A 24,328-nucleotide genomic window follows, 5' to 3' on the forward strand; every position below is an offset into this window, starting at 1 on the left:
GGTTCTCCACCCATTGGCAGTGGAGCCTGGTGGGTCCAGAAGACCTCCAGAAGGCCCTGGTCCTGAGAACCCCAGGGAGAGAGGATGGCTTGGGGTTCCCCACTCATCCTTGGGTACTTGGGGAGGGTGGAGTGAAGTTCAGGTATGCATGACCTGAACCCTCGACCCAGGAACTCAGCCACTTCAGTCCCCCAGGACCCTGAGGGAAAGGGGTGGTCTGGGGTCCTCAGGGTTAGAGCCTCCTGGGCCTCAGTCAGAGCCTCCTGGACCTCAATCTTTGGGCCAGCCCAGCCAAGTTCAACCCAGCTCTGTCTGAGAACATGGTGGCCCAATCCTTCCCAGTCCATCCATCCATACTGGGCAAGAGAGGGACTGACATGGGTGGAACTGGTGAGGGAGAAGGGAGGGAAGGGTATGGGAATGGTGGGAAGGGCAGGGGAAGGAAGAGAAACCTCAGCCTGACCCAAGTAGACTCATGAGGGAGGCCCAGGCCCCTTGACCTGCTTCATCCCCTCCCCACAGCTCTCCCTGCCAGCTTCATGGCACCCCTGGCCCAGTGCCACTGCCAGGAGAAGGGCACTGCTGTGTTCCAGTGTACCCTCTCCCGCCCCTGCCTCCAGGCCACCTGGCAGTTCCAGCATCACCCGCTCCAGGCTGGCCCCAAGTACGATGCATCCGTGTCCCCAGATGGATGCACTCACCAGCTCGTGGTGCGGGATGCCCAGCTCCAGGACCAGGGCCTCTACGCGTTCAGCACCGAGTTTCGCTCCTCCAGCGCCTGGCTCCGGGTGGAAGGTGAGAGCCAGCACCTGACTCTGCACCTCTTTCTTTGTAGCCTCACCCCAGGCTCTACTGCAGGCTGCAGACTGGAGGGGATGGAAGAGTGCATGGGGCCACAGGCCAGGGATGGAGCCAGAGAGTGAGAGGGGTCACAGGTTTGGGTGGGGGAGGGGTGGAAAGGTGGAAAGGGTCATGGGACCAGGGGAAAGAGATGGGAGGAGCTATAGGATCGGGGATGGGTTGAAAGGGCTATGGGATCATGCAAAGAGCTTAGTGGAAAGAGCACGGACTTGGGAGTCGGAGGATGTGGGTTCTAATCCCAGCTCTGCCACTTGTCTGCTGTGTGACCTTGGGCAAATCACTTAACTTCTCTGTGCCACAGTTACCTCATCTGTAAAATAGGGATTAAGACTGTGATCCCCACGTGGGACAACTTGATTACCTTGTATCTACCCCAGCGCTTAGAACAGTGCTTGGGAAATGCCATAATAATAACAATAATGGAAGGGGTGGAACAGGAAGATAGGAGGGACCATGGGAAGAATGAGCCTGGTCACAAGGTCATGGAAAGGGTGTGAGGGGCCATGAAGGCCAGGGAGAAGGGTTCCCAGAAACTTGGTCCAAACGGCAGTGCCCCTGGGCAGTGGTTCAATCTTGGGCAAGTCATTTCCACTGTCCCCACCAAAGCTGAAGAATGGCTGATGACCAGCTGGCCAGTCTCCTGGAGATCCAAAGTGACTGAGCTTTTCTCCTGGTTAAATAATATGTTTATTACTGTAAGTGCTTGCAGTGTGCCAAGCACTGTACAGTCATAATAATAACTGTGATATTTATTAAGCATTACCGGGTGCCAAGCACTGAGCAATTGCCATCAGATCGGACATAATCCCTAGACTACATGGGGCTCAAAGTCTAAGGGGAAAGAGAACAGATAATGAATCCTCATTTTACAGATGAGGAAACAGAGCCCTAGAAAGCTTAACTGATTTGCCAAGGTCACACAGCAGGCATGTGGCAAAGCTGGGATTAGAACTCAGGTGTTCTGACTCACAGGCGTTCTGATTCTTTCCATTAGAAGACACTGGTAGATAAGACAATCAGATCATATAAATTCCATGTGGGGCTCATAATCTAAGAGGGAGGGAGAGTGGGTATCTTGTCCCCATTTACAGATGAGGAAATTGAGACACACAGAGAGTGACTTGCCCAGGGTCACACATCAGGCCCTTGGAACAACTGAGTCTAGAATCCAGGAATTCTGCCTCCCAGGTCTTTGCTCTTTCCACTAAGCTGTGCTACATCCCCGCTCCTAACCCTGATTCCCAGGCTCTAGCTGAATAGGCCATTGGCATTGCTTTGGTCTTGGGTTTTGGAGGTGTGGTAATAGGGTGAGGCCACTGTCCAGAAGGGTTTAGAAACCAGCCCCAGCCGGACCTCACAGAGATCAGCCCAAAGAATCAGAAGTCATCAAGGACCTGGTCAGGGAACCACTTTTTTTTTCAGGTTACTGGCATTTGGGCCCTCCTTACCTGGGACTTTGTCTTTTCTCTCTTCCTCAATGGCCACTCTCCCCCACCTGCTAGCTCAATGCCCTGAAGCCGAGAAAGATGGAGAACTCCTTTCCCCAGGACAAAAAGGGAAACCAGGGGTAGGAGGGGATGAACCTGGGCTGGACGTTGCAGGATCTGGCTCCCTGAACTGGGAGAAATCTGAGAAACATCGACAGGGAGATGGACTCTCTGTCCAGCGAGGAGGGGGGGCTGAGGGGGGGCCCCAGGACCGGGACCAGGAACTTGGTGGCTCCTCCATGGGCCAGGAAGGAATTGTCCCCACTGCTGAGCTCGGGACATTTTTCGAAACTGTGGGAGCTGGGATGGAGGGAATGGGGAGGCTTTCTGAAGCAGAGGAAATCAGAAGTCCTTCAGCCCAGGGAGAACAGGGAGCTCAGTCTGGCTGGCCAGCTGGCTTGGGGGTGGCCAGCTCTGCAGCTGGGAATGGGCCTCAGCAAGGTCATGGTGGAGAAAGCAGGAGGGGTGGACATGAGAATTTCCCAGGTTCCTGGAAGCAGGACACTAAGATGCTCTGGGAGCTAGAGCAGAGCAGCCAGAACTCATGGCAGGGTTGGGAGGGTGGTCCTGGACCCCAAGTTGGGATGAGCTGCAGGTCTGGGCAGGAAGGTTGGAGGGGCCAGGGGCAGCCTGAGAGGTCTGGACTCAGAACCAGCCAGCCGAGTGCTCAGCTGGACTGGACAGGTTCTTGGGAGTCAGAAGCTGGGGCTGGGACAGGTGATCAGGACAAGACAGAGGTGGGTGATTACACTTCCTGGGCAGGGACTCTGCTGGGACCAGAGGAAGTCCGATCCAGGGCAGGATTCAGTCAAGAGATTAGGGGACAGCAGATGGGGGAATTGCTGGATTGGAAAACTTCTAGCCATCAAGGAATCAGTTATGGGACTGAAACTGGGCGCCCTGAGCCATCATCAGAGTGTCTGTGGGACTCAGGAGCTAAGCCTCAGGGGGTAGTACTTGGGGGTGGGGTAGGGAGAAGACTGAATTGGGGGTCTCTGGGTGGGGGAGGTTCTATCATGGGGAGAGAAGGGACTGGAGGCAATGTGGGGGGCTTTAAGGGTCAGATACCATCTGATGACTGGAAATCTCTTCTTGGAGGAGGGGAGCTTAGCAAGAGAGGAGGGCAGTCAGGTCTGCCTGGTTATGGGGATGGCTCTGGAGAGGGGGAACCAGGCTGCAAGAATTTCCCAGGAACCCTAGGGACTTCTGGGAGAGAAGAAGCTGGGAATGGAGCAGAGAGTCCAGGCCTGCTTCAAAGCAGAGGAGATTGTGGGGTTGATCCCAGGGTAGGGAGGGCTCAATGGGAGGCAAGGTCATGGAATGTTCCAAAGGAACTGGGGTCATTTAGGGAATGTAAATCACATCCTAGGGTAGCAGATGATGAGGCAGGGAGAATGGGAGCAGAGGGATTAGACTCCTATGGTGTTAGAAGCTTCAATCCTAGAAACACTGGGCACCACAATGGCTCAGGGGGTCTCGGGACAGGGGATGGGGCAGAGGGTTGGGTTGGGTCCCCAATCCCCAAGGGAATGGAATCTGAGACTGAGAATGATTGTGGAGATGCCTCAGTGGGTCTCCAGGGCCTGGGGTCTGAGGGTTGGGCTGCTTATGGGGCTGGCTCAGGAGGTCCCAGGGTAATGAGTTCAGATTGCATGGAGGGATTTGAGGAAAGAGGCAAATGTCTAGGGATGATGGGGCTCCAGAGTGGAACTGGATATGGGGACAGGTCTGGGAGCCTTGAAGACATGGACTCTGGGAGTGGAACTGGTCACATAGCTAAATCAGGGGATCTTTGGGGTACAGAGCCTGAGAGGAGGGGAAGCTCTGGGAAACTTGGGGAAATGGGGCTTGGAATTGGGGCAAGTTATGGAGCTGACAGTGAGGACCATGAGCTAAAGGAGGCTGAGGGAGGGCCTGATCATGTGGCAGGGACTGAGAGTGGAATTGAGGATGGAGCTGGGTCCAGAAGTCAAGAGACAATGGGATTTCAGGATGGAGGTATGGATGGTTCAGGGGGTCCTGGAATGCTTGGGCTCAGGGGCAGGCCACTGCGGTCTGGAGGTGGCGTTGGGGACAATTTAGGGGGTCCTAGAATACTGGAGTCCAGGATTAGGGCAGAGCATGGGGCTGGCTCAGTAGGCTCTGGGTTATTGGGGCCTAGGGATGGAATTGGGGACAGTTTGGGGGGCCTTGGAACTCTGGGACCTGGGGGCAGGGCAGAGAGTGGGGATGGCTCAGTAGGCCCCAGGTTGGTGGGGTCTAAAGATGGAGTTGAGAACACTCTGGGGGCTCCTGAAGTACTGGAGTTCAGGATTAAAGCAGGGCATAGGGCTGGCTCAGAAGGCCCCAGGTCACTGGGGTCTAGGGATGGAGTTGGGGACAGTTTGGGGGGCCCTGGCAATCTGGGGCCTGGGGGCAGGGCAGAAAGTGGGGATGGCTCAGTAGGGCCCAGGTCAGTAGGGTGTAAGGATGGGGTTGGGGACATTTTGGGAGGTCCTGGAATGCTGGGGCCTGGGTGTTGCACAGGGCCCGGGGCTGGCTCCGGAGGCCCTGGGCCAGTGGGACCTAAGGATGGAGTTGGGAACAATTTGGGGGACTCTGGAATGCTGGGACCGATGAGCAGGGCAGGGCCTAGGACTGGCTCAGGAGACCTCGGGTCATTGGAGTCTAGGGATAGAGTTGGGGACAGTTCAGTGGGTCTTGGAAAGTTGGAACCTGGGGGCAGGTCAGGGCATGGGGGCAGTTCAGGACATTGCTCAAGTAGCCCCGGGTCAGTGGGATCTGAGGATGGGGAGGACAGCTTGGAGCCCTCAGGGATGATGAGATCTCTGCAGGGAGCAGATGTCAAAAATGGCTGCAGGACCTCAGAAGCACGGCAATGGTCGGGTGGGTACATTCAAGGGCTTGGATCAAGGGAACTGGGGACTCCAGGGTGGTCTGGGGATGCCTCAGGGAACTTGGAGGCAATGAAGTCCAGTCCAGGTCACAGGGATGAGTCAGGCGGTAGAGTAGATAATTGGTGTGGAGTGGAAAAATGTGATATATTGGAAACTGGGAGTGGTGGTGGGGTTTGGGGTGGGTTAGGGAGTCCTGGGAGAATGGGGCCTGGAATTACAAAAAGATTTGGAACTGGCTCAGGGATCCCTGGGGAAATGGGGTCTGAGGGTGGGATAGGTTATGAGACTGAGTCAGCGGGCTTTTGGGGATCAGGGTCTAGTGATGGGATTCCCAAAATTATGGTATCTAAAGAAGGGATAGAGGATGAGACTGGGGGCCCTGGGATTATTAGATCTGGAGAAGGGATGGAAGATTGGGCTGAGTCAGAAGATCTTGGTATAATGGAGTATGAATGTGGTGCAAGTTGTGGAATTGGTCCAGGAGGTCTTGAGGGTTTGGGATTCAAGGCAAGGGTAGGGTTAGGGGGTCCCAGGAAAATAGGGCATGAGGGTGGGGCTAGCTATGAGATTAACTCAAGGGTCCTAGAGTCACTGAAATCTGTGGGTGAGTTTGGTTACAAGGCTGTATCAGGGGACTCTGCAGAAGTGGGGCTAGGGGATGGAGCGAGACGTGGAACGAGGTCCAGGAGCCCCAGTGGAATGGGAACTGAGGATGGGGAAGGGTATAGGTCTGGAGCAGGAGTTTCTAGAGGAATCGGGCTTGGAGTTGAGGCAGGGCTTGGGCCTGGGACAGAAGATTCGGCAAGAATCGGGTCTAGGAGTGAGACATGGTTTGGAGCTGGGTCACAGGGTTCTGGAGGAATTAGATCTGGGGGTGAGGCAGGGTTTAAGGCTGGGACAGAGAGTTCTGGAAGAATCAGGCCTGGGGGTGAGGTAGGAATTGGGCCAATAGGGCTTGGGGCTGAGAGAGGGTTTGGAGTTGGGTTAGAAGGTTCTGGCGGTATTAGGCCTGAGAATGAGGCAGGGTTTAAGGTTGGATCACAGGATTCTGGGGATAATGGACCTGGGGGTGAGGTAGCATTTGGGGCTGAGGCAGGAAGTTCTGGGAGAATTGGGCCTGGGAGTGAGGCAGGGCAAGGGACTGGGGCAAGGAGTAATGGAAGAATTGGTCCTGGAGGTGAGGCAAAATTAGGGGCTGGGGAATGGGGTTCTGGGAGAATTGGGCCTGGGGGTGAGGAAGAGTTTGAGACTGGGGCAGAGAGTTCTGGGAGAATCAGGCCAGGGGTTAAGGCAAGAATTGGAGGAATCAGGCCTAGGTCTGAGACTAGGTTTGGAGTTGGATTAGGAGGTTCTGGAGGAATTGGGTCTGGGAGTGAGGCAAGGTTTAAGGCTGGATCAGGGAACTCTGGGGATATTGGACCTATGGGTGAGGCAGGGTTTGGGACTGAATCAGGGGGTTCTGGGGGAATAGGGCTTGAGGCTCAGTCAGAGTTTAGAGCTTCGACAGGGGGTTCTAGGAGAATCAGGTCTGGGAATGAGGCCGGGTTTGAGGCTGGGGCAGAGAGTTCTGAGAAAATTGGGTCTGGGGGTGAATCAGGGCATGATGCTGATGCTGGATCATGGATTTCTGGGGAACTTAGACTAGGGGGTGAGGCAGGATTTGGAGTTAGGGCAGGGAGTTCTGGGGGAATTGGGCCTGGGGTTGAGGTAGGGCAAGGGACTGGATCAGAGGATTCTGGCAAAATCTGGCCTGGAGATGAGACAGGACAACAGGCTGGATCAGAGTCTTCTGGGAGAATTGGACCTGGGATTGAGGCAGAGCCAGGGATGGAAGCAAGGGGTTCTGGGGGAATTAGGCCTGGTGGGGAGGCAGGGCAAAGGGCTGGATCAAGAAGTTCTGGGGGAATAGGGCCTAGCAATAAGGTAGGGTTTTGGGATGGTTCTGGGAGAATCGGGCCTGGGGGTGAAGCAGGGTTTGGGGATGAGGCAAGGAGTTCTGTGAGAATTGAGCCTGGGGGTGAGGCAGGACAAGGGACTGGGGTAGGGAGTTCCAGGAGAATCAGTCCTGGGAGTGAGGCATGGCGAGAGGCTGGGGAAGCAGGCTCCAAGGGCCCAGGTCATTCAATCCTTCTTAGGGGCCTCCGTCCTCCTGAAGAGTCTCCTCTGAGTGTCCCTCTGAATGCTGGGAAATCTGTCTGGGATGGGGTAGATGTGAAGGACTGGGGGCCTGCAGAAGGACAGGACCCTGCACTAGGTGGGGTGGATGTTGCTGGGATAGGGGTTGCTCGGGCAGGAAGTGCTGGGTTAGGGAGCAGTAAGACAGAGGATGCTGGAGCAGGGAACACTCTGGCAGGGGTAGCTAAGGCAGGGGGAGCCGAGGCAGGTTGCAGGGCTGCATCTGGATACCAGATGGACTCAGGGAGTCCAGGGAACAGGAGAATGTCATTGGGCAACAGCTGGATGGGGGGTGGGGTCCAGGGAGCAGGTCCCTGGGGAAGCTCTGGAGACAGAGAAAAATCGGAGTCGGCTAATGGCTGGGAGGCAGAGACCTCCCAGCCTGGGGGCTTAGAGGCACTGAGGGTGGTGACTGATGGGGACCATTCTCAGGCCTCTGGAGCCTTGGTTTCCCAAGAGGAAGAAGAAGCCACTCTGGAAGGGAAAAGTGGGCCAGAGGGCATTGGGGACTTTGGGATCCTGGGTGGCCAAAGTCTTGGAGCTGATTGGGCAAGGGGCAGCAGGTCAGGGCTGTCCAAAGAGTTGGAACCCCTGGGAAGAGGAAGCTCAATTCTTGGACACCAAAGCCCAGGTGATCTAGAAGCCCTGGGAGGGCAGGATCCCCCACCAGGGAGAGACAGGGGTCCAGGGGAAGCCAGGTTCTCAGAAGAAGGGGATTCTGTCTGGGCCAGAGATCCTGTCCAGAGTCTGGAGGAGTCTGCTGATGGATCTCTTCGGGGCAGGGCATTGACTTCCCTTGATGGAAGGGCTTCTGGGCTAGAGAGCAAAACTCACCAAAGAGGAATGTGGGTGAGAAGGAAATTGGGATCTATGGACAGTGAAGATGGAAGCGGAAGCAGAGCTCCCCGGGCCCAAGAGGATTCTGGGATGAGAGCAGATGATGAGAAGTCTGAGTCTGGGCGAGGCAGAAAGTGTAGCAGTGGAGGCCAGACAGAGCCATCCCAGATCCCAGGAGGATCAGTCAAAGAGGATTTGCCTCAGAGTGGGAGCCAAGGGAGAACAGGAGAGGTTCCAGGGGGAGAGACGGCAGGATTCCTGGATGACTCCGATGATGATGAATGGAGTGGGGACACCAGACGTGGGCCCGGTACCCCACGGGCCAGCATGGGGAGGAGGTCTGCTCTCAGCAACGAGAACTTGCCCAAGAGCCCTTCACTCAGAAAGAAGCCAGCGATGAACCGCCTCCTAAGCCTCGCCGGAGGTATGAACCGGACCCTGGCCGGAGTGGGCGGCTTGGCCTGGGGGTTGGGATTGCTGGTCCAGGGGTTGCTTCTGGCCCTAGATACCAATATAGGGCTGCAGTTTTGTCCCACAAATAATGGGTGCAGGTTTGCATATTATTTGCATGTCCAGAAATTCGTAGAAACCCACCAGACTCTGCCCCTGCCCTTTCCTGTGAGTTGTGGAAAAACAGCTGAACTGGCTCACTATAGATTCCTCAGCCTTGACTGCAGAAATAGATTTCCAAAGTTTTTCTGCCAAGGCTCCAGGGGTCTCTGAGGAATGCTCCAGGCCCCTGGCCCCTGGGTAATGGGAGGTGGGAGGGGAGAGGAGGGTGGTGGTTGCAGTCGCTGGGTCTCTGCCCTCTGCTCTGCCCACTGTCCGGCCCTCTGCCTCTCCAGTGATCTAGGTTCCCTTATGTTTATCCAGGACCAGCCTGCCGCTTCCTCCATGGATTGATCGATGTGGACGCACTGAAGGGGGAGGCTGCCATGCTCTCTTGCACGTTGACCAGTGACCAGGTGGCTGGAGTTTGGTTTAAGGATGGGCTCAAGGTATCTCCGTCCATTACTTTCCTCCAGTCTGTCCAGAGCCTCCAGAAAGCTGCAACCTCTGTCTGTCACGTCTGGCTCAGGATTCTGCCATTTTCTTTTTGACCATTAGCCAGGGTCCCACCTGATTCCTCCCTCTACTCTCCATCTTTAAGTGATGCCCATAGTGTTCAACTACTGACCCAAAGCAGCTCTGTTCATTCCTTCATTCATTCAATCATATATATTGAGCATTTACTTAATGCAAAGCACTGTACTAAGCACTTGAAAAGTACAATATAATAATAAATAGATAAAATTTCCTGCCTACAACAAGCTTACAGTCTAGAGGGGGATTAATAAATAAATACATTTCAAATATGTACATAAGTGCTGTGAGACTGGGAGGGGGATCAATAAAGGGACCAAGTCGGGGTGAAGTAGAAGGGAGTGGAAGAAGAGGACTTAGTCAGGGAAGCCCTCTTGGAAATGTGCCTTTAATAAGACTTTGAAGGTGGGGAGAGTAATTGTCTGTCAGATATGAGGGAGGGCATTTCAGGCCAGAAGCAGGAGTGACTTGCCCAAGGTCACACAGCAGACCAGTGGTGGAGGTGAGATTAGAACCCAGGTCCTTCTGACTCTCTGGCCCATGTTTTATTCCCTAGGCCATGCTGCTTCTCCTTCTCATCTGCTGTGGTTCTCACTTCCAGCTTACCACCCGGGATGGAGTCACCTTTGAGCAGGAGGGACCCACTCACCGGCTACTCATTGGTGAAGTGCAGGCTTCCCATGCTGGGAATTACAGATTTGAAGCTGGTACCCATGGGAGTGAGGCGGTACTGACAGTCAGAGGTGAGTTAGTTTTACCAAGACCGTTGTATCATACTCTCCCCAAGTATACTAAGGCACATTGCTCTGCACATAGTAAGTGCTCAATAATTATCATTGATTGATCAATTTATGCCTGACTGCTCTCATCCCACCTGGCTTTGGCATTCCGACCTGAGGCAGGAATTGTAACCAGGTCTGAGTATCACTCTTTCACTAGGCCTAACAGCCTTTTGGAATATATTGTAGGGGCAAGAGAAGATACTGCCTTCTCAGCTAACCCATCCCACACAGGTGGGCAGCTCCAGTTTTTTCATGAGTTTCACGGAAGATAATTCTAGCACCTCCTTAGGTAGCCGATTCCATTGTTTAAACCTCCATTAGACAGTTCCTACTTAAGTTTAATCTAAATCCCTCCTGGTGCAACTCAAGGATGTTTCTTCTCAGCTGTTCTCATAGCGATAGGGGTTTTCATCATTTTCTGTTTTTGAATCTCAAAGACCATTATTTTATGGTTCTCAGCCTCTCCTCCTCTAGCTCACTATCCCCTTTCCTTTAATTCTTCTCCTGAGCAGAACCACCAACGCTGGCCCAGGATGTGCTGGAGAAGCTGAAGGAGCCGGTGGTAGTCAAAGCTGGGAAGAGTGTACTGGTGAAAGTTCCCTTTGGCGGCCGCCCCCCAGTCCACCCAACCTGGAGCAAGGATGGGGTGGAGCTCGTGGGCCAGGGAGAGGTCCAGGTGGACAATGGAGACGGCTTCACCCGCCTGTGCCTCCCCATCGCCCACAGGAAGGACAGTGGGTGCTACAGCGTGAAGCTGAGGAATGGGAGTGGCTCTGCTGAAGCTCATTTCCAACTAGTGGTCATAGGTGCAGATCACCCCGGTCTTCTCTGCTCTCGGGGCTCGTGGGCCGGGGGGCTGGAGAGGCTTGAGGGTTTGGTGTTGCAGTCTGGACTAGAGTCTCATATAGTGCATGGACTAGAGTCTCAGGAAGACTGGCTGCTCATTTGCATATCATTTACATGCTCATGGAATCGTGGCATTAAATGAGTTCTCTGGTCCAGCACCTTGCCTTCAGGCAGGCTATGTCTTAACTATACAGGGCAGTATGGGCGTCTTTCCATCAATAGTCAACCAGTCAAAAGTGATGGAGTGCCTATTGGGTGCAAAGCACTGCACTAAGCACTTGGGGGATACAACAGAGTTGGTACGATCCCTGCTCTTCAGGAACTTATAGTCTAGTGGGGAAGACAGAGCCCAGTATAAATTACAGTTAGGGGGAAAGCAACAGAGTTTAAAGATATGTATATTCATTCATTCAATAGTATTTATTGAGCGCTTACTATGTGCAGAGCACTGTACTAAGCGCTTGGAATGAACAAGTCGGCAACAGATAGAGACAGTCCCTGCCGTTTGACGGGCTTACAGTCTAATCGGGGGAGACAGACAGACAAGAACAATGGCAAAAAATAGAGTCGAGGGGAAGAACATCTCGTAAAAACAATGGCAACTAAATAGAATCAAGGCGATGTACATTTCATAAAGTGCTTCAAGTTGAGGATGGGGGTAGAAAGAGTTTTGAGTACCCAAGTGGTAGGGGATATGAGAGATTAGTCAGGGAAGACGTCCTGGAGGAGACGTGATTTCAGAAGGGCTTTGAAGATGGGGAGAGCAAGATGTGATGTGAAGGGGGTGGGGATTTTAGGCAGTAGAAAAAGTGTGAGCAAAAGTTTGTTGATGAGAGAGACGAGAACGGGACAAGGTCAGTACATCAGGTTGAGAGGAGCAAAATGTGCAGGCCTAGTTGTCATGGCCTTGTTTGAGAAGCTTTAAGTAAATACCTTCTGCTGCTGTGACTGCTGCTGCGACTGCTGCTGCTTCCTTGGCTGATTCTGATGGTTCTAATTCTCTTCTCCACTGTCCTCCCTTCTTCCTTGGGTCCAGACAAGCCCCAGCCCCCCCGGGGGCCACTGCAGGTGCTGGACTGTTCCTCGGAGGAGGGTGTGACCCTGGGATGGAGGGATCCCGGGGATGATGGCGGCCGCAAACTGCAGCACTACATGGTGGAGAGGCAGCAGGTGGGCCGGCAGACCTGGCTGCGGGTGGGTGAGACCCCTAGGTCCGTCACTACCTTCTCCAGTGGACCCATGGAGCGGGGCAGGAAGTACCGCTTCCGGGTGCGAGCAGTGACCTCGGTGGGGGCCAGCGAGGCGCTCGAGTCTGAGGAGCAGGTGACAGTGGCACCAAGAGGTGAGGGGACTGGAGGGAGGGAGATGGCGGGACCCTTCGGGGCCTGAGGGCCTGGCCAGGAGGGGGAGAAGGATCTGCGGTCTCTGGCCTGCTTTAGTGATGGAGTGTCTGTCCCCTGAAGGAGCCATCAGCCTAAGTCAAGGCTGTTCTGATTGATCAGAGGATGCGGGCATGGGGCCCAACTGCTGCTGCAGTTGTTCTTATTGTCCCACCTCTGATGGAACGGGAATCCCCAAGTCCATGCTGTGCCCTCTCAGTGACCACATCCCTAGGTTAGTTCTGTGCCTGCTCAGGACTGAGTCGCCCTAGTCAGCCCTGTGCCCTCTAGAAGACTGGGACCTGGGTCGGTGCTGTGCCCTCTTGGTGACCAGGAGTCTAAGCTAACGCTATGCCCTCCTAGTGACTGAGACCCAAGTCAGCACTTTGCTCTCTCTATGACTGGGACTTGGGTTGGCACTGTATCCTCTTGGTAGCTTCCTGACTGGAAGGGCCCTCTGAATCCAACTTTTACTGGAAGCTCCTGTCAATGTTGCAGAATTAGACAGGGAAAACCCAGCTCAGAGGGGCAGAGGCGCAGGAGATCCAGGGGCCTCAAGCACTGTGACCCTGGAAGAAAATTTTTAAAAACTCATTTCACCATTACATGCTCCCCCATCCCCAGCCCCCATTCAGAATGTCCCCACCCCTCCTGTTCACCTACAAGCCATAACCCTTCCTGCCTTCAAATCCCATCTCCTCCAGGAAGCCTTCCCAGATTACCTCCTTGGATGGGTCAATCAGATCACTACAATAGCACCTAGAGTTTGTTTCAGGGCTGTATACATGAATGCTTCTGCAGCTGATGCCCATAGGTACCAGCTGGGTTCTTGGTCACTGCTGGGTCTGGGCAAATCTGTGCCTGAGCTGGCTCCTCCACTAGGGCATCATCTTTTCATGGATGATAACAGTGTCTCCTCCTCCGTCCTCCATCCTTCCTCCCAGTGTCAGTTGTGTGTGTGTGTGTCTGTGTGTGTGTGTATCTCTGTCAATCATGTTTCCTTCAAGAGACTAAGCTCCTCAAGGGGTCATTGCTAAATTGCAAAAACAAACTGTAAACTTCCTGTGGTCAGGGAATGTGTCTACCAGCTCTACTGTATTTTCCCAAGTGTTCAGTGTAATGCTGCAATAGGTGCTCAGTAAATGCCAATGATTGATTAATTCCAATCCTGCAAGACTGGCTGTGGGCCTGGCAGGCCCCCTGTCCCACTCTGTGTCTCTGGTTTTGCCCCCACAGCCCTCCCCAGTGCCCCACCAGCACCCACCATCATCCGTGCCACCAGCCAGGGCATTACTTTCTCATGGTCAGCACCGCATGGCCCCGGGAGTGCTGGACTCTTGGGTTACCTAATAGAGAAGCGGAAGAAAGGCAGCAACACCTGGACAGCTGCCAGACCCCACCCTATCCCAGGTGAGCAGGGCAGAATGGAGAGAGGGTAGAGTCACTTGTGGGGAGGACTGAGTGGTGGGGGTGGGGAGAGGGGAACTGCATACCGAGAGTCAGGAGTCCCATTTGGGGGTCATTGCAGGTGGAAATGGACCTCACCCAACAGCCCTGGAGGTTGCTGGTCAGTGCCTAAGTTGGGTGCAGAGGGCCAGAGTTATCCAGTCTTGTGCAGACCGAATGGTTGGCGAGGTGAACCAGTTTCTCTTGGGCTCTCCTGGGATCAGGCCTCATGCTCCACCTCCCCAGGGCCTGAGTGAGGATCTCCAGCCCTTGGGGGAAGGGAGAGAGAGCTTTCTCCAATAATCCTTCCTCTCTCTCCAGGTAGTATAATAATGATAATAATAATAATAACAATAAAAGTATTGTGGCATTAAGTGTTTCCTCTGGGCCAAGCAGATATGGAATCCCCATGTCACAGTTGAATAAACTGAGGCACAGAGAAGTTAAGTGACTTTTCTAAGGTCACACAGCAGGCAGCTGGCAGAGTCTTGATTAGAACCCAGGACCTCTGACTCCCAGGCCCGAACTCTTTCCTCTAGGTCATGCTGCTTCCCCATCAATTACAGACCATTGACCTAATGCCTGAATAAACCTTTGATGCCCCAACCCTGCTTGTATTAGGGATAGTAGTTGTAGTAGATGTTGTTGTAGAATCTGTAATTTTTTTTACATCTGTAATTTTATTTATTTGTATTGATGTCTGTCTCCTCTGCTCTAGACCGCAAGCTTATTGTGGGCAGGGAATGTAACTGTTTATTGTTTTATTGTACTCGCCCAAGTGCTTAGTACAGTGGTCTGTTCACAGTAAGCACTCAATAAATATGATTGAATGAACAATTTTATGAATGAATAGTTGTAGTACGAATATCAGTAGAAGTAGGAATAGCAGCAGAAGGAGCAGCTGCAGCAGCAGCAGTAGTAGTTGCAGTAGCAATAGTTATTGTAGTGAAGATATTTACTGAACACCCATGGGGTGGAGTGCACTGTATTAGACACCAGGAAAGCACAGAACAATAAAGTGACACGTTCCATCTGAAATTTATTTTAATGTCGGTCTCCCCTATAGGCTGTGAGCTCCTTGTTGGCAGGGATCATGGCTACCTACTCGACTGTATTGTATTTTCCAAAGTGCTCAGTCCAGGGTTCTGCACATAATAAGCACTCAATAAATACCTGATCGACTGATCGGTTGATGATAATAACAGTAATAATAACAGCGATGGTGGAATTTAAGTGCTTACTATATACTAAGCACTGTACTAAGTGCTAGGGTAGGTACAAGATAAGCAGATCAGACACAGTCTCTGTCCCACATAGAGATCTCAGTCTAAAGAGGAGGGAGAGTAGGTATTGAATCTCCATTTTACAGATGAGGAACCTGAGGCACAGAGAAGGTAAGTGACTTGCCAAGGTCACCCAGAAGACTAGCTGATCAATGCAGCAATGTGGAAGATAGATGGGGACTGGGGAAAGGCTTGAGGCCAGAAAACTAGCGAGGGGGCAGTAGTGTAGCTGTGGCTCTGGTCTTGCCAGTAGTTTGGGTGGAGAGGAAAGGGTAGAACCAGGAGGTGTTATATGGCAGGGATTGGGCAGCAGACCAGCCAGTGCCCCTCCCTGGGTGCTGGACCTATCTCCCCTAGAGCCATCCTCTCGGGCTGGTAGAGAAGGGAACAGTTCAACAATGGTGAATGGGACAGCAAGATCTGGGGACATCAGGGACAAGCCTCCTTAATGTCAGTCAGTCCCTGCCCCGCCAAGCCTGGGGAAGTGGCCACGGTTTTCTGGACGGGTGAACCTTTTGCAGAAAGGACGTGGACAGCGACAGATGTGCTGCCAGGATGCCAGTATGAATTCCGTGTAACAGCAGTGAACGCCGCTGGTCCAGGGGAGCCCGGGACTCCTTCAGAGCCTGTCTTCGCTTGCGACCCCATGAGTAAGACATCGAGGCCAGGTCTAGTGAGGTTGGGGGTGGGGCTGGGGTGGTTAATCAGTGGCAAGCACTATACTAAACACTAGGGTAGGTAGAAGATAATCAGGTCCCATGTGGAGCTCGCAATCTAAGTAGCAGAGAGAACAGGTATTAATAATTATGATATTTGAATGATATGGTATGGTATTGAAGATGGAGGAAGAAGAGGAGGAGGAGGTTGAAGAGGAAGAGAAAGAGGAGGAGGAGATGAAGGAGGAGGTACAGGAATTAAATGAGGAGGAGGTGGAAGTGAAGGAGAAGGTGAAGGAGATGGAGGGGGAGGAGGAGGTAGAAGAGGAGAAAGAAAAGAGGAGGAGGAGGAAGAGGAAGAGAGGAAGAGAAGGAGGTAAAGGAGGAAGAGGAAGAGCAGGAGGAGGTCAAGGAGGAGGAGGAGATCAAGGAGGAGGAGAAAGAGAAGGAAAAAAAAGAGAGAAGCAGATGGTGGAGGAAGAAGAGAAGGTGGAGAAGGAGGAGGAAAAGGAGGAGGAGCAACTAGAGGAGGAGAAGGTAGAGAAAGTAGAGGAGGAGGAGGAAGAGGAGGTGGAGGAAAAGAGGAGAAATAGAGGAGGAGAAGGACGAAGAGAAGGTGGGGGAGGAGGAGGAGGTAGAGGAGGAGGAGGCAGAGAAATAGGAGGAAGGGGAGAAGAAAAAAAAGAGGAGGAGGTGGAGGAGGAGCAATAGGAGCTGGAGGAGGAGGGGGAGATGGTGAAGGAAGAGGAACAATCCAAAGTTCCTTGGTCACTTGTCCAGGAAGTCAGGGTAGCCATCCCTGGGTCCAGCCTCCACCCCCTTTGCTCCAATTGAATCCCATTGCTGTTGGGTGTGACCAGTATAAAGGAAGAAGAATTGGGTGGATGGTATGGTCAGTCCAGCTCTGGTGCTGTGACATTTAGGGACAGAATTCCTATAATCCCCTAGGAGAGAGACATCCTGAGTCATTTCCCAAATCTTGCAGGGAGGATAATCTTGATGAAGTGGGAATAGTAGAGAGTCCCTTTTGTATGGAAGTCACCATTCCTGGCATTTCCTCCTCAGGACCCCCTGGCCCAGTGCAGGAACTCAAAGTGACCGACACGTCCTACACTAGCATCACTCTGTCCTGGGCCAGGCCGGATGTCCAAGATGGAAACCAGTGCCAGGGGTACTTGGTGGAAATCCGAGCGGCAGACAGTCTCCAATGGAGTCCATGCCACGCTGGTCTTGTGACTTCCACCACATTCACCGCCAAAGGCCTGCTGCCCAAGGAGACCTACTTCGTGAGGGTGATGGCTATCAATGATGGGGGGCAGAGTCAGCCTGCCACCCTGGATTCCTGGGTCCAGGCCATTCCTGCAATCAGTAAGTCCACACTCCTCCCCTTCACCCTAACCAGGGCCGGCCCCTCTCGCAGGGTCTTATGGTGCCCCACAGAGGAGATGGCTGCAGTCCATGATCCAGGATTCAGGAAGGACAATCTACTCCTGTTCAAAGCTGCAGGCCCTTTCCAAAATGTATCTGAGCTGCTGACTCAAAAATGCAGATGGGGGGCTGGAGGGAACTGGCACCTGGGGAGTTGGGGAAAACTGACAGCGGGGTCTGGAGGAGCTGACACCTGGCAGGTTTGGGGAAGCTGACAGGGGAATTAGGCAGATCAGACTCCAGGCAGGTTGGGAGAAACTAACAACAGGCCGGAAGAATCTGACACCAGAAAGTTGGGGGAAGCTGACAAGGTCGGGGGTTCAGAGGAACTGACACCAGGTATTGTGTTGGGGAGAGCTGACAGTGGGGTCTGGAGGAAGTGACACCAGGTAGGTTGGGAGAAAGAAATGGCAGGTTGGGGGGAGCTGACTAGAAAGGTTGGGGAAAGCTGATAGGGGGAGGGGATTTTGGAGGAGCTGACAGAGGGGTTCTGGAGGAGCTGGCAACAGGAGTATTGTGGGAAGCTAACAGACAGGCTGGGTTTCAGTCTCTCCCAGGTTCCACATGGACACCATCCCAAAAGACTTCATGACCGTCAGCTGTGGGAGCACAGTCCGGGTGCCCATCTCTTTCGAGGTGAGTCTGACCACCCTCGGGGCAGGATCAGGCCATAGTCCAGTGTATTCCTTTCAGTGGTCCCAAAGCCATTCCAGCCCCTTGGGAGAGGCAGAGGGAACGCCATCCTATATCCTGATTCCTCAACTCTCTGGGCTATCCTTGCCAAGATCACATGCTTAGTGATAAGGGCCAATAAATCAATCATTCAATTAATGGCACCTATTGAGGTCCTATGGAATGCAAAGTCATGTACTAGGCACTTGGGAAAGTACCATAGAAACCCAACATGAGATAGATCCCTGCCCACAAGAAGCTCACAATCTAATGAGGGAGACAAAGATGATTTGCAAGTAGTAGAAGTAGGAGGAAGAAAAAGGATAAAAGAGGTAGCAGGAGACATATCAGAATAAATCATCATAGCAGCATGGCCTAGTGGATAGAGCAAGGACCTGGGAATCAGAAGGTCATGGGTTCTAAGTCCATATCTGCCACTTGCCGGCTGTGTGACCTTGGATAAGTCACTTAACTCCTCTTTAATCTCAGTTACCTCATCTGTAAAAGGGGGATTGAGACTGAGAGCCCCACATGGGACAGGGTCTGTGTCCAACTCAATTTGCTTGTATCCACCCCCATGCTCAGTACAGTGCTTAGTACATAGAAAGAGCTTAACAAATATCATTATTGTTATTATCCAAAATTAACATATACATAAATGCTGAGGATGGTATAAATACACAAGTGCTAAAGTGAATAGTTATTATTACTAATAGAATGATATGTAGCCCAAAACTCTAAATATAGTATAAACACCAACAATATTGATCATATGATGTTTTATATGCATATATACATATCACATATATATATGTGATAGGAATGAACGTAAGCAATCAATCATACCATCAAAGAATGGTCTTGTTGTTATTCACAGTAAAATGAATGAATTAATCAACTTGTACTTATTATTGTACTTATGAATGGTACTTATTATTTTTATGGTATTTGTTAAGCACTTATTTGTGCCAGACACTATACTAAGTGCTAGTGTTAAAATAATCCGATTAGATATAGTCCCTGTTCCACATAGGGCTCACAGTCTTTTACTGTGTGCAGAGCACTGTACTAAGCAGTAGGGACAATAAAGGACAATACAATTGAAAGGCAGACACAATGCCTGTCCACAAGGAGTTTACAGTCTAGAGGGGGAGACACACATTAAAATAAATTGTAGATATGTACATAAGTGCTGTGGGCTGAAGGTGGGGTAGTATCAAGTGCAAAAAGGGTACAGATCCAAGTGCATAGGTGACACGAAAGGGAGATGGAGTAGGGGAAATGAGGGCTTAATTGGGGAAAGCCTCTTGGAGGAGATGTCATTTTAATAAGGGTTTGAAGGTGGGGAGAGTGGTGGTCTATCATATAAGAAGAGGTAAGAAGTGCTAGGTCACTTGGGGGATGTGGGCAAGAGATCTGTAGTGAACTAGATTAGATCGAGATATGGTGAGTAGGCTAGCATTAGAGGAGCAAAGTGTGTGAGCTGGGTTGTAGTAGGAGGTCAAAGAGGTAAGGTAAGAGGAAGAGAACTGATGAAGTGCTTAAAGCTGATGGTAAGGAGTTTCTGTTTGATGAGGAGATGACTGTTTAAGAATGATCAGAATAAGTGATTACTTTTGTGGGGGAGTGGACAAGAGGAAAGCACAGCAGGAATGTCAGGTTAGATAGAACTCAGGGAAGGCCCCTTACTGGTCAGGGGTTTAGGAGATGTTGACCTGTAATTGTGAGTTGGGGGTAAGTTGAAGGAGAAATGAGATCTAGACCCCATCATGGCTGGGAAGGGGAACACTCACATAAACAAATGGAGGGGTTGATGGGATGGTCAGTTGGGCTTGGCTTCGGGGACATTTAGTGGCAGAATTCCCATAATTTTTCAGGAGAGGGTATTCTAGGTTATTTCCCAAATCTTGATGGGAGTGTGTCCATATCCACACCAGGTATTTCCTCCCCAGGGTCCCTGGCTGGGGGCAAAGTCCCCCTCCCAGCCCAATCCATCCCAATTAATCCTAGTGGCCATCACACCTCTGCCCTCTGCCCCTTGCTAGGCAGCACCCACCCCAGAAGTGATCTGGCAGAAGGATGGACTACCACTGCCTCGGAGAGCCGTGACTACCACCAGGGAGGGCCTGAGCCTGCTCCTGATCCCGGTGGCAGGGGCCTCAGATGGAGGCCTATACACCGTCACACTGAGGAACCTGCAGGGGAAGGAGGCCTCGTGGAGTATCCTGGTCCGGGTGGCAGGTAGCCAGGGCCTGGGGTCTGGGGGGTGGGGGCCCAGGGCCCGAGTGGGATCGGGCAGGCTGATTGAGGGCCTGGGATTCCTGGCCACGGACTCCAGGCTCCTTCAGCCCCACAGGCGGCTGGAAACTCAATATCGCATCACCCTGAAAGCTGGAGCAGATGGCCATTTGGCCAAGAACCTTTCATTTCCCTCTGTCTTCTGCCTCACTCCACCACCCGGAGCTTTCTTTCTGCATGGGACAAAGGTTCTCTAACTCTACTCGCTCCCTCCACTGTTGCCCCTATCCTGCAGACCCACCGGCAGCCCCTGGCCCTATCCGTCTGGAACAGAATGTCCCTGGCACAGTGACAGTGGTGTGGGAGCCATCCCCAGATGAACATCAGGAGGGGCAACTCCACTACATGGTCCTGAGGCGCTCGTCAGCCTGGGCTTGCTGGCAGACAGTGAAAGACTGGGTCCAGGCCAACAGGCTCACCCTGACTGACGTGGTCCCTGGACGGGATTACTACTTCCGGGTAGTAGCCAAGAACATGGTGGGGGCCAGCAGGCCCTCTGACACCAGCCAGCCCTGGACAGTCCCTCGGCAGCGAGGTAGGATGGGAAGCCTGGATATTGGGGTTTGGTCAACAGGAAGTAAAATGCAGGGATGCCATTTCAGGGTTCACAAAGTAGCCACAAGGCAAGTGGTCATCTTTCTTATTTTCCCTGGGAGTCCAGTGATTAGTGCTTGGGACAGGAAGTCAGAAGACCTGGGTTCTAATCCCTGCTCATCTGCTGGCCTGTTGCATGACTTTGGTCCAGTCACTTCTCCCCTCTGGGCCTCTTGCACACCTTCTTTAGAATGGGTGAGATACCTGTTCTCCCTCCCTCTTGTACTGTGAGCCTGTGTAGGCAGAGACACTCTCGGATCTAATTATCTTGTAACTACCTCTAGGCCTTGCACAATCAATTGATACTATTTATTGAGCATTTACTGTGCATAGAGTACTTTATTAAACTCTTGGGAGAGTACAATCCAGGCAGTAAGCATGATCCCTGCTGTCAAAGATCTCACAGCCTAGAGAAGGAGACAGACAATAAATCAGTGTTTAGCAATTAATAATTGTGCTATTTGTTAAGCACTACTATATGCCAAACACTGTACTAAGTGCTGGGGTAGATGAAGGATAATCACAGGTCCCACATGGGGCTCACAGAGTAAGTAGGAGGGAGAACAAGTATTGAATCCCCATTTTGCAGATGAAGGAACTGAGGCATAGACAAATTTAATGACTTGCTCAAGATCACAACTCAGGGCTTCTGAGTCCCAGGCCCATGCTCTTTCCACTAGGTCATGCTGCTTCTCATCATGTAGTAGGGATTTAATAAGTACAATAAATAAATCAAGAAATCATAAATGCATACAACAGATAAGCGTTTCCAGGTTAGGAGTGCTTAGTACAGTGCTCTGCAAACAGTAAATGTTCAGTAAATACCCCTGATGATGATGAAGGGGCTGAGATGGAGAGGGGTCATGGGCCTAAAGGTTGGGGGTCCAGGAGGGTGAGGGATCCAGCCTACCTACCCTGTATGAACATAAAGTTGGTTCCTGATGACGGAGGGAGGGAAATCTTTTGTCTCAGGAAGCCAGATTGAGCCAAACCCCTCAGCCCTGAGAGCAGAGGACTAAACCCACCAGGAGGGAGAGATTTGTTTCTATAAGGTCCTGGAATTGGAGGGGGAGGATCTGCTGGGGATCATCCCAGATCCCCAGGGAATCCCTCTTCAGTGAAGCTGGGCTTGATGCAAGCTGGACCCAAGGTCAGCGTGGCCTAGTGGCAAGAGCACAGGCTTGGGAGTCAGAGAATGTAAATTTAAATTCTAATCCCAACTCCTCCACTTGGTTTATGTGTGACCTTGGGCAAGCCACTTAACGTCTCGGGGCCTCAGTTACCTCATCTGTAAAATGGGGTTTATTCTGTGAGCCCCATCTGGGATAGGGACCGTGTCCAACCTGGTTACCTTGTGTCTACCCCAGTGATTAGAACAGTGCTTGTCATATAGTAAGCACTTAACAAATACCATTATTATTGGGTCACCAGGAGCTATTTGGGTCTTAGGGACACAGGAAAACAGGTGGCTAGCTGGTGGCTGCTGAGCTCTCTGCACCAACCCCCGGGAGCCCTGTCTTGAGCCCCATGAGAGGTGAGAGCCACCAGGAGTAGAGTTGTGGGGGAAAGGTTGGGGCCTGCTCCTCTGACATGCAGAGAGACTCTGCCCTTGCCACCTCCTCTCCCTGGCCCAAGCCCTCAGCCCCGGTCCCCCTCCTCCTTTTCTGCCTGTTGCCTGCAGACAAGTTCACAGTGAAACTGCCGGTCTACAGAGAGCTGAATCACAGCCAGAAGCCTCGTTTCCTGGTACCCCTGAAGGCTCATCTGCTGCCCCGGGGCTGTGAGTGCCGCATGAGCTGTGCCGTGCGGGGGGAGCCCCGGCCCCGGGTCAGCTGGTTCAAGGATGACAAGAGCCTTGTCAGCCACCCCGTGGCCTACTGCACTGACGTGCTGGGCGTCTGCTCCTTGGTCATCCCCAGCATCACCCCCGGAGATGGCGGTGAATACAGAGCCGTGGCGGAGAACCGGCTGGGCCGGGCAGTCAGCAGGGCAGTCCTCATTGTGACAGGTGAGGGAGCCCTGCCCAGATGACCCTCTTTGTCTCTGGCTCTCTGACTCTCTGTCTTGCTCTCTGTCTCGCTCTCTGTCTCTCTTTGTTTCTCAGATGCTCGGACTCTCTCTGACTTGTTCTCTGTCTCTCTGACTCGCTATTTGTCTCTCTGACTTGTTCTCTGTCTCTCCCTGACACACTTTCTGACTCTCTGGCCCACTCTCTGTCTCTTTGATTTGCTCTCTGTCTCTCTTTCTGACTCGCTCTCTGAATCTCTGACTGTCTCTCCGTCTCTGTGACCAACTCTCTCTTTGACTTGTTCTCTGTCCCTCTTTGATCCTCGGTTTCTCTGGATTGCTCTCCATAGCTCTGATTTGCTCTCCATCTCCTTGACTTGTTCTCTGATGCTCAGTCTCTCTCTGACTGGCTCTCTGTCTCTCTCTTAGTTGTTCTCTCATTGTCTCTGACTCCCTTTCAGACTCAAGCTTCTAGATGCTCAAGGTGCAAGACAGCCTTGCCAGCTCCCCAGACCTGGATGAACCAGCTTTTCCTCAGTACCACCAGGCTCTCAGGAAGCCCCTTTCCAGCCCCTTTGGAGAGGATTCCTCTGTGAACACCAGGGAGGGCACCTGGGGGCTGAAAGGCCAGAGGGGAGATGCCTGGCTGAGGAACTGTCTCTGGCAGTAGCCAGAAAGCTGGGCAGGGTCAGCCCAACATACAGGAAATCTGCAGATCCCAGAAGGGCAGAGGGGAAAAGGACCCCTCAAACCTGCTCCTCATGGCCACAACCCAATGCTTCTGGAAGTGAGGACACTGGATCTCTTTCTACCCTTCTCATTGCACCCCTCCCCAGCAGGCCTCCCCCTCCTGGTCCCCAGACTTTGGTTTTGCTCTTGACCATTTCAGTAGAACAGATGTAGGCTGGACTACAGGTTGCCCAAGATACCCAACCCTAAGTTCCTTCTTCAGAGACAGAGGTCTTTCCTGCCAGAGAGTGCGCTCAGACAGGAGTGGCAGAGGAAGATGGAGAGGACTGTCCACTTGTTTTGTAGGACTAGGGAAGACTGGGAAGGGGAATTAGATCCGCATCATAGGTTGCATCTAATGCCTTGGAAGACTTCATGGGGAGGTCAGGGTATGGTCAATAAAATAGTCATATTTCCATAAGCCCCCTGGGCCCTTCCCTCCTGGTCCAAGGTTAGGGGCTCAGAGAGGCACATTCACTCTCTCAGTCCACTGAAGGGCCAGGAAATCCCATTTCTGGAAGGACCCTCATGAGGTCACCTGGTCCAATCCCCTACGTCTAGGCAGGGGACTCAAACCATTCAGGCAAACCAATTTGATGGGTACCTGTCCTGTTTATAAAGCTCTCCAGAGATGGAAAATACTACTCTCATCTGTTCACTGGTCCCAGAGTCAAATTCGCCTTGAGGATCAGGAAGTTCTTCCTTAAGTCTGACCACATTGTCTCTGGCTGCCATGTAAGGTCCTGTTCTCATGGAGGACAATTTGTTGGCTTCCTCCTCGTAAGGCCCCATTCAGAGGCCTGAATACTGTGATTCAATCAACCAAGCAATCAATCAGTATATTTATTGAGAGATTACTGTGTGCTGA

At 52.3% G+C, this 24,328-nt stretch overlaps 1 protein-coding gene across 1 annotated transcript in view; it reads left to right on the plus strand.

Annotated features, from left to right (window-relative positions):
* The window catches only part of IGFN1 (immunoglobulin like and fibronectin type III domain containing 1), a 57,803-nt gene extending 34,597 nt beyond the window's left edge, over window positions 1-23,206 (plus strand). Inside the window, exons 10-24 of the mRNA XM_039912747.1 lie at window positions 523-795; window positions 6,528-6,681; window positions 7,162-7,262; window positions 9,131-9,255; window positions 9,942-10,083; window positions 10,635-10,928; window positions 12,005-12,310; window positions 13,584-13,757; window positions 15,598-15,726; window positions 16,798-17,100; window positions 17,708-17,796; window positions 19,878-20,073; window positions 20,366-20,665; window positions 22,406-22,732; window positions 23,193-23,206. Of these exons, the coding sequence (XP_039768681.1) occupies window positions 523-795; window positions 6,528-6,681; window positions 7,162-7,262; window positions 9,131-9,255; window positions 9,942-10,083; window positions 10,635-10,928; window positions 12,005-12,310; window positions 13,584-13,757; window positions 15,598-15,726; window positions 16,798-17,100; window positions 17,708-17,796; window positions 19,878-20,073; window positions 20,366-20,665; window positions 22,406-22,732; window positions 23,193-23,206 (2,927 nt within the window). The remainder of the gene's footprint in view (window positions 1-522; window positions 796-6,527; window positions 6,682-7,161; window positions 7,263-9,130; window positions 9,256-9,941; window positions 10,084-10,634; window positions 10,929-12,004; window positions 12,311-13,583; window positions 13,758-15,597; window positions 15,727-16,797; window positions 17,101-17,707; window positions 17,797-19,877; window positions 20,074-20,365; window positions 20,666-22,405; window positions 22,733-23,192) is intronic.
* Window positions 23,207-24,328: the final 1,122 nt, after the last annotated feature.

The sequence above is a fragment of the Ornithorhynchus anatinus genome, chromosome 7 (assembly GCF_004115215.2).
Source record: "Ornithorhynchus anatinus isolate Pmale09 chromosome 7, mOrnAna1.pri.v4, whole genome shotgun sequence".
Taxonomy (NCBI): Eukaryota; Metazoa; Chordata; class Mammalia; order Monotremata; family Ornithorhynchidae; genus Ornithorhynchus; species Ornithorhynchus anatinus.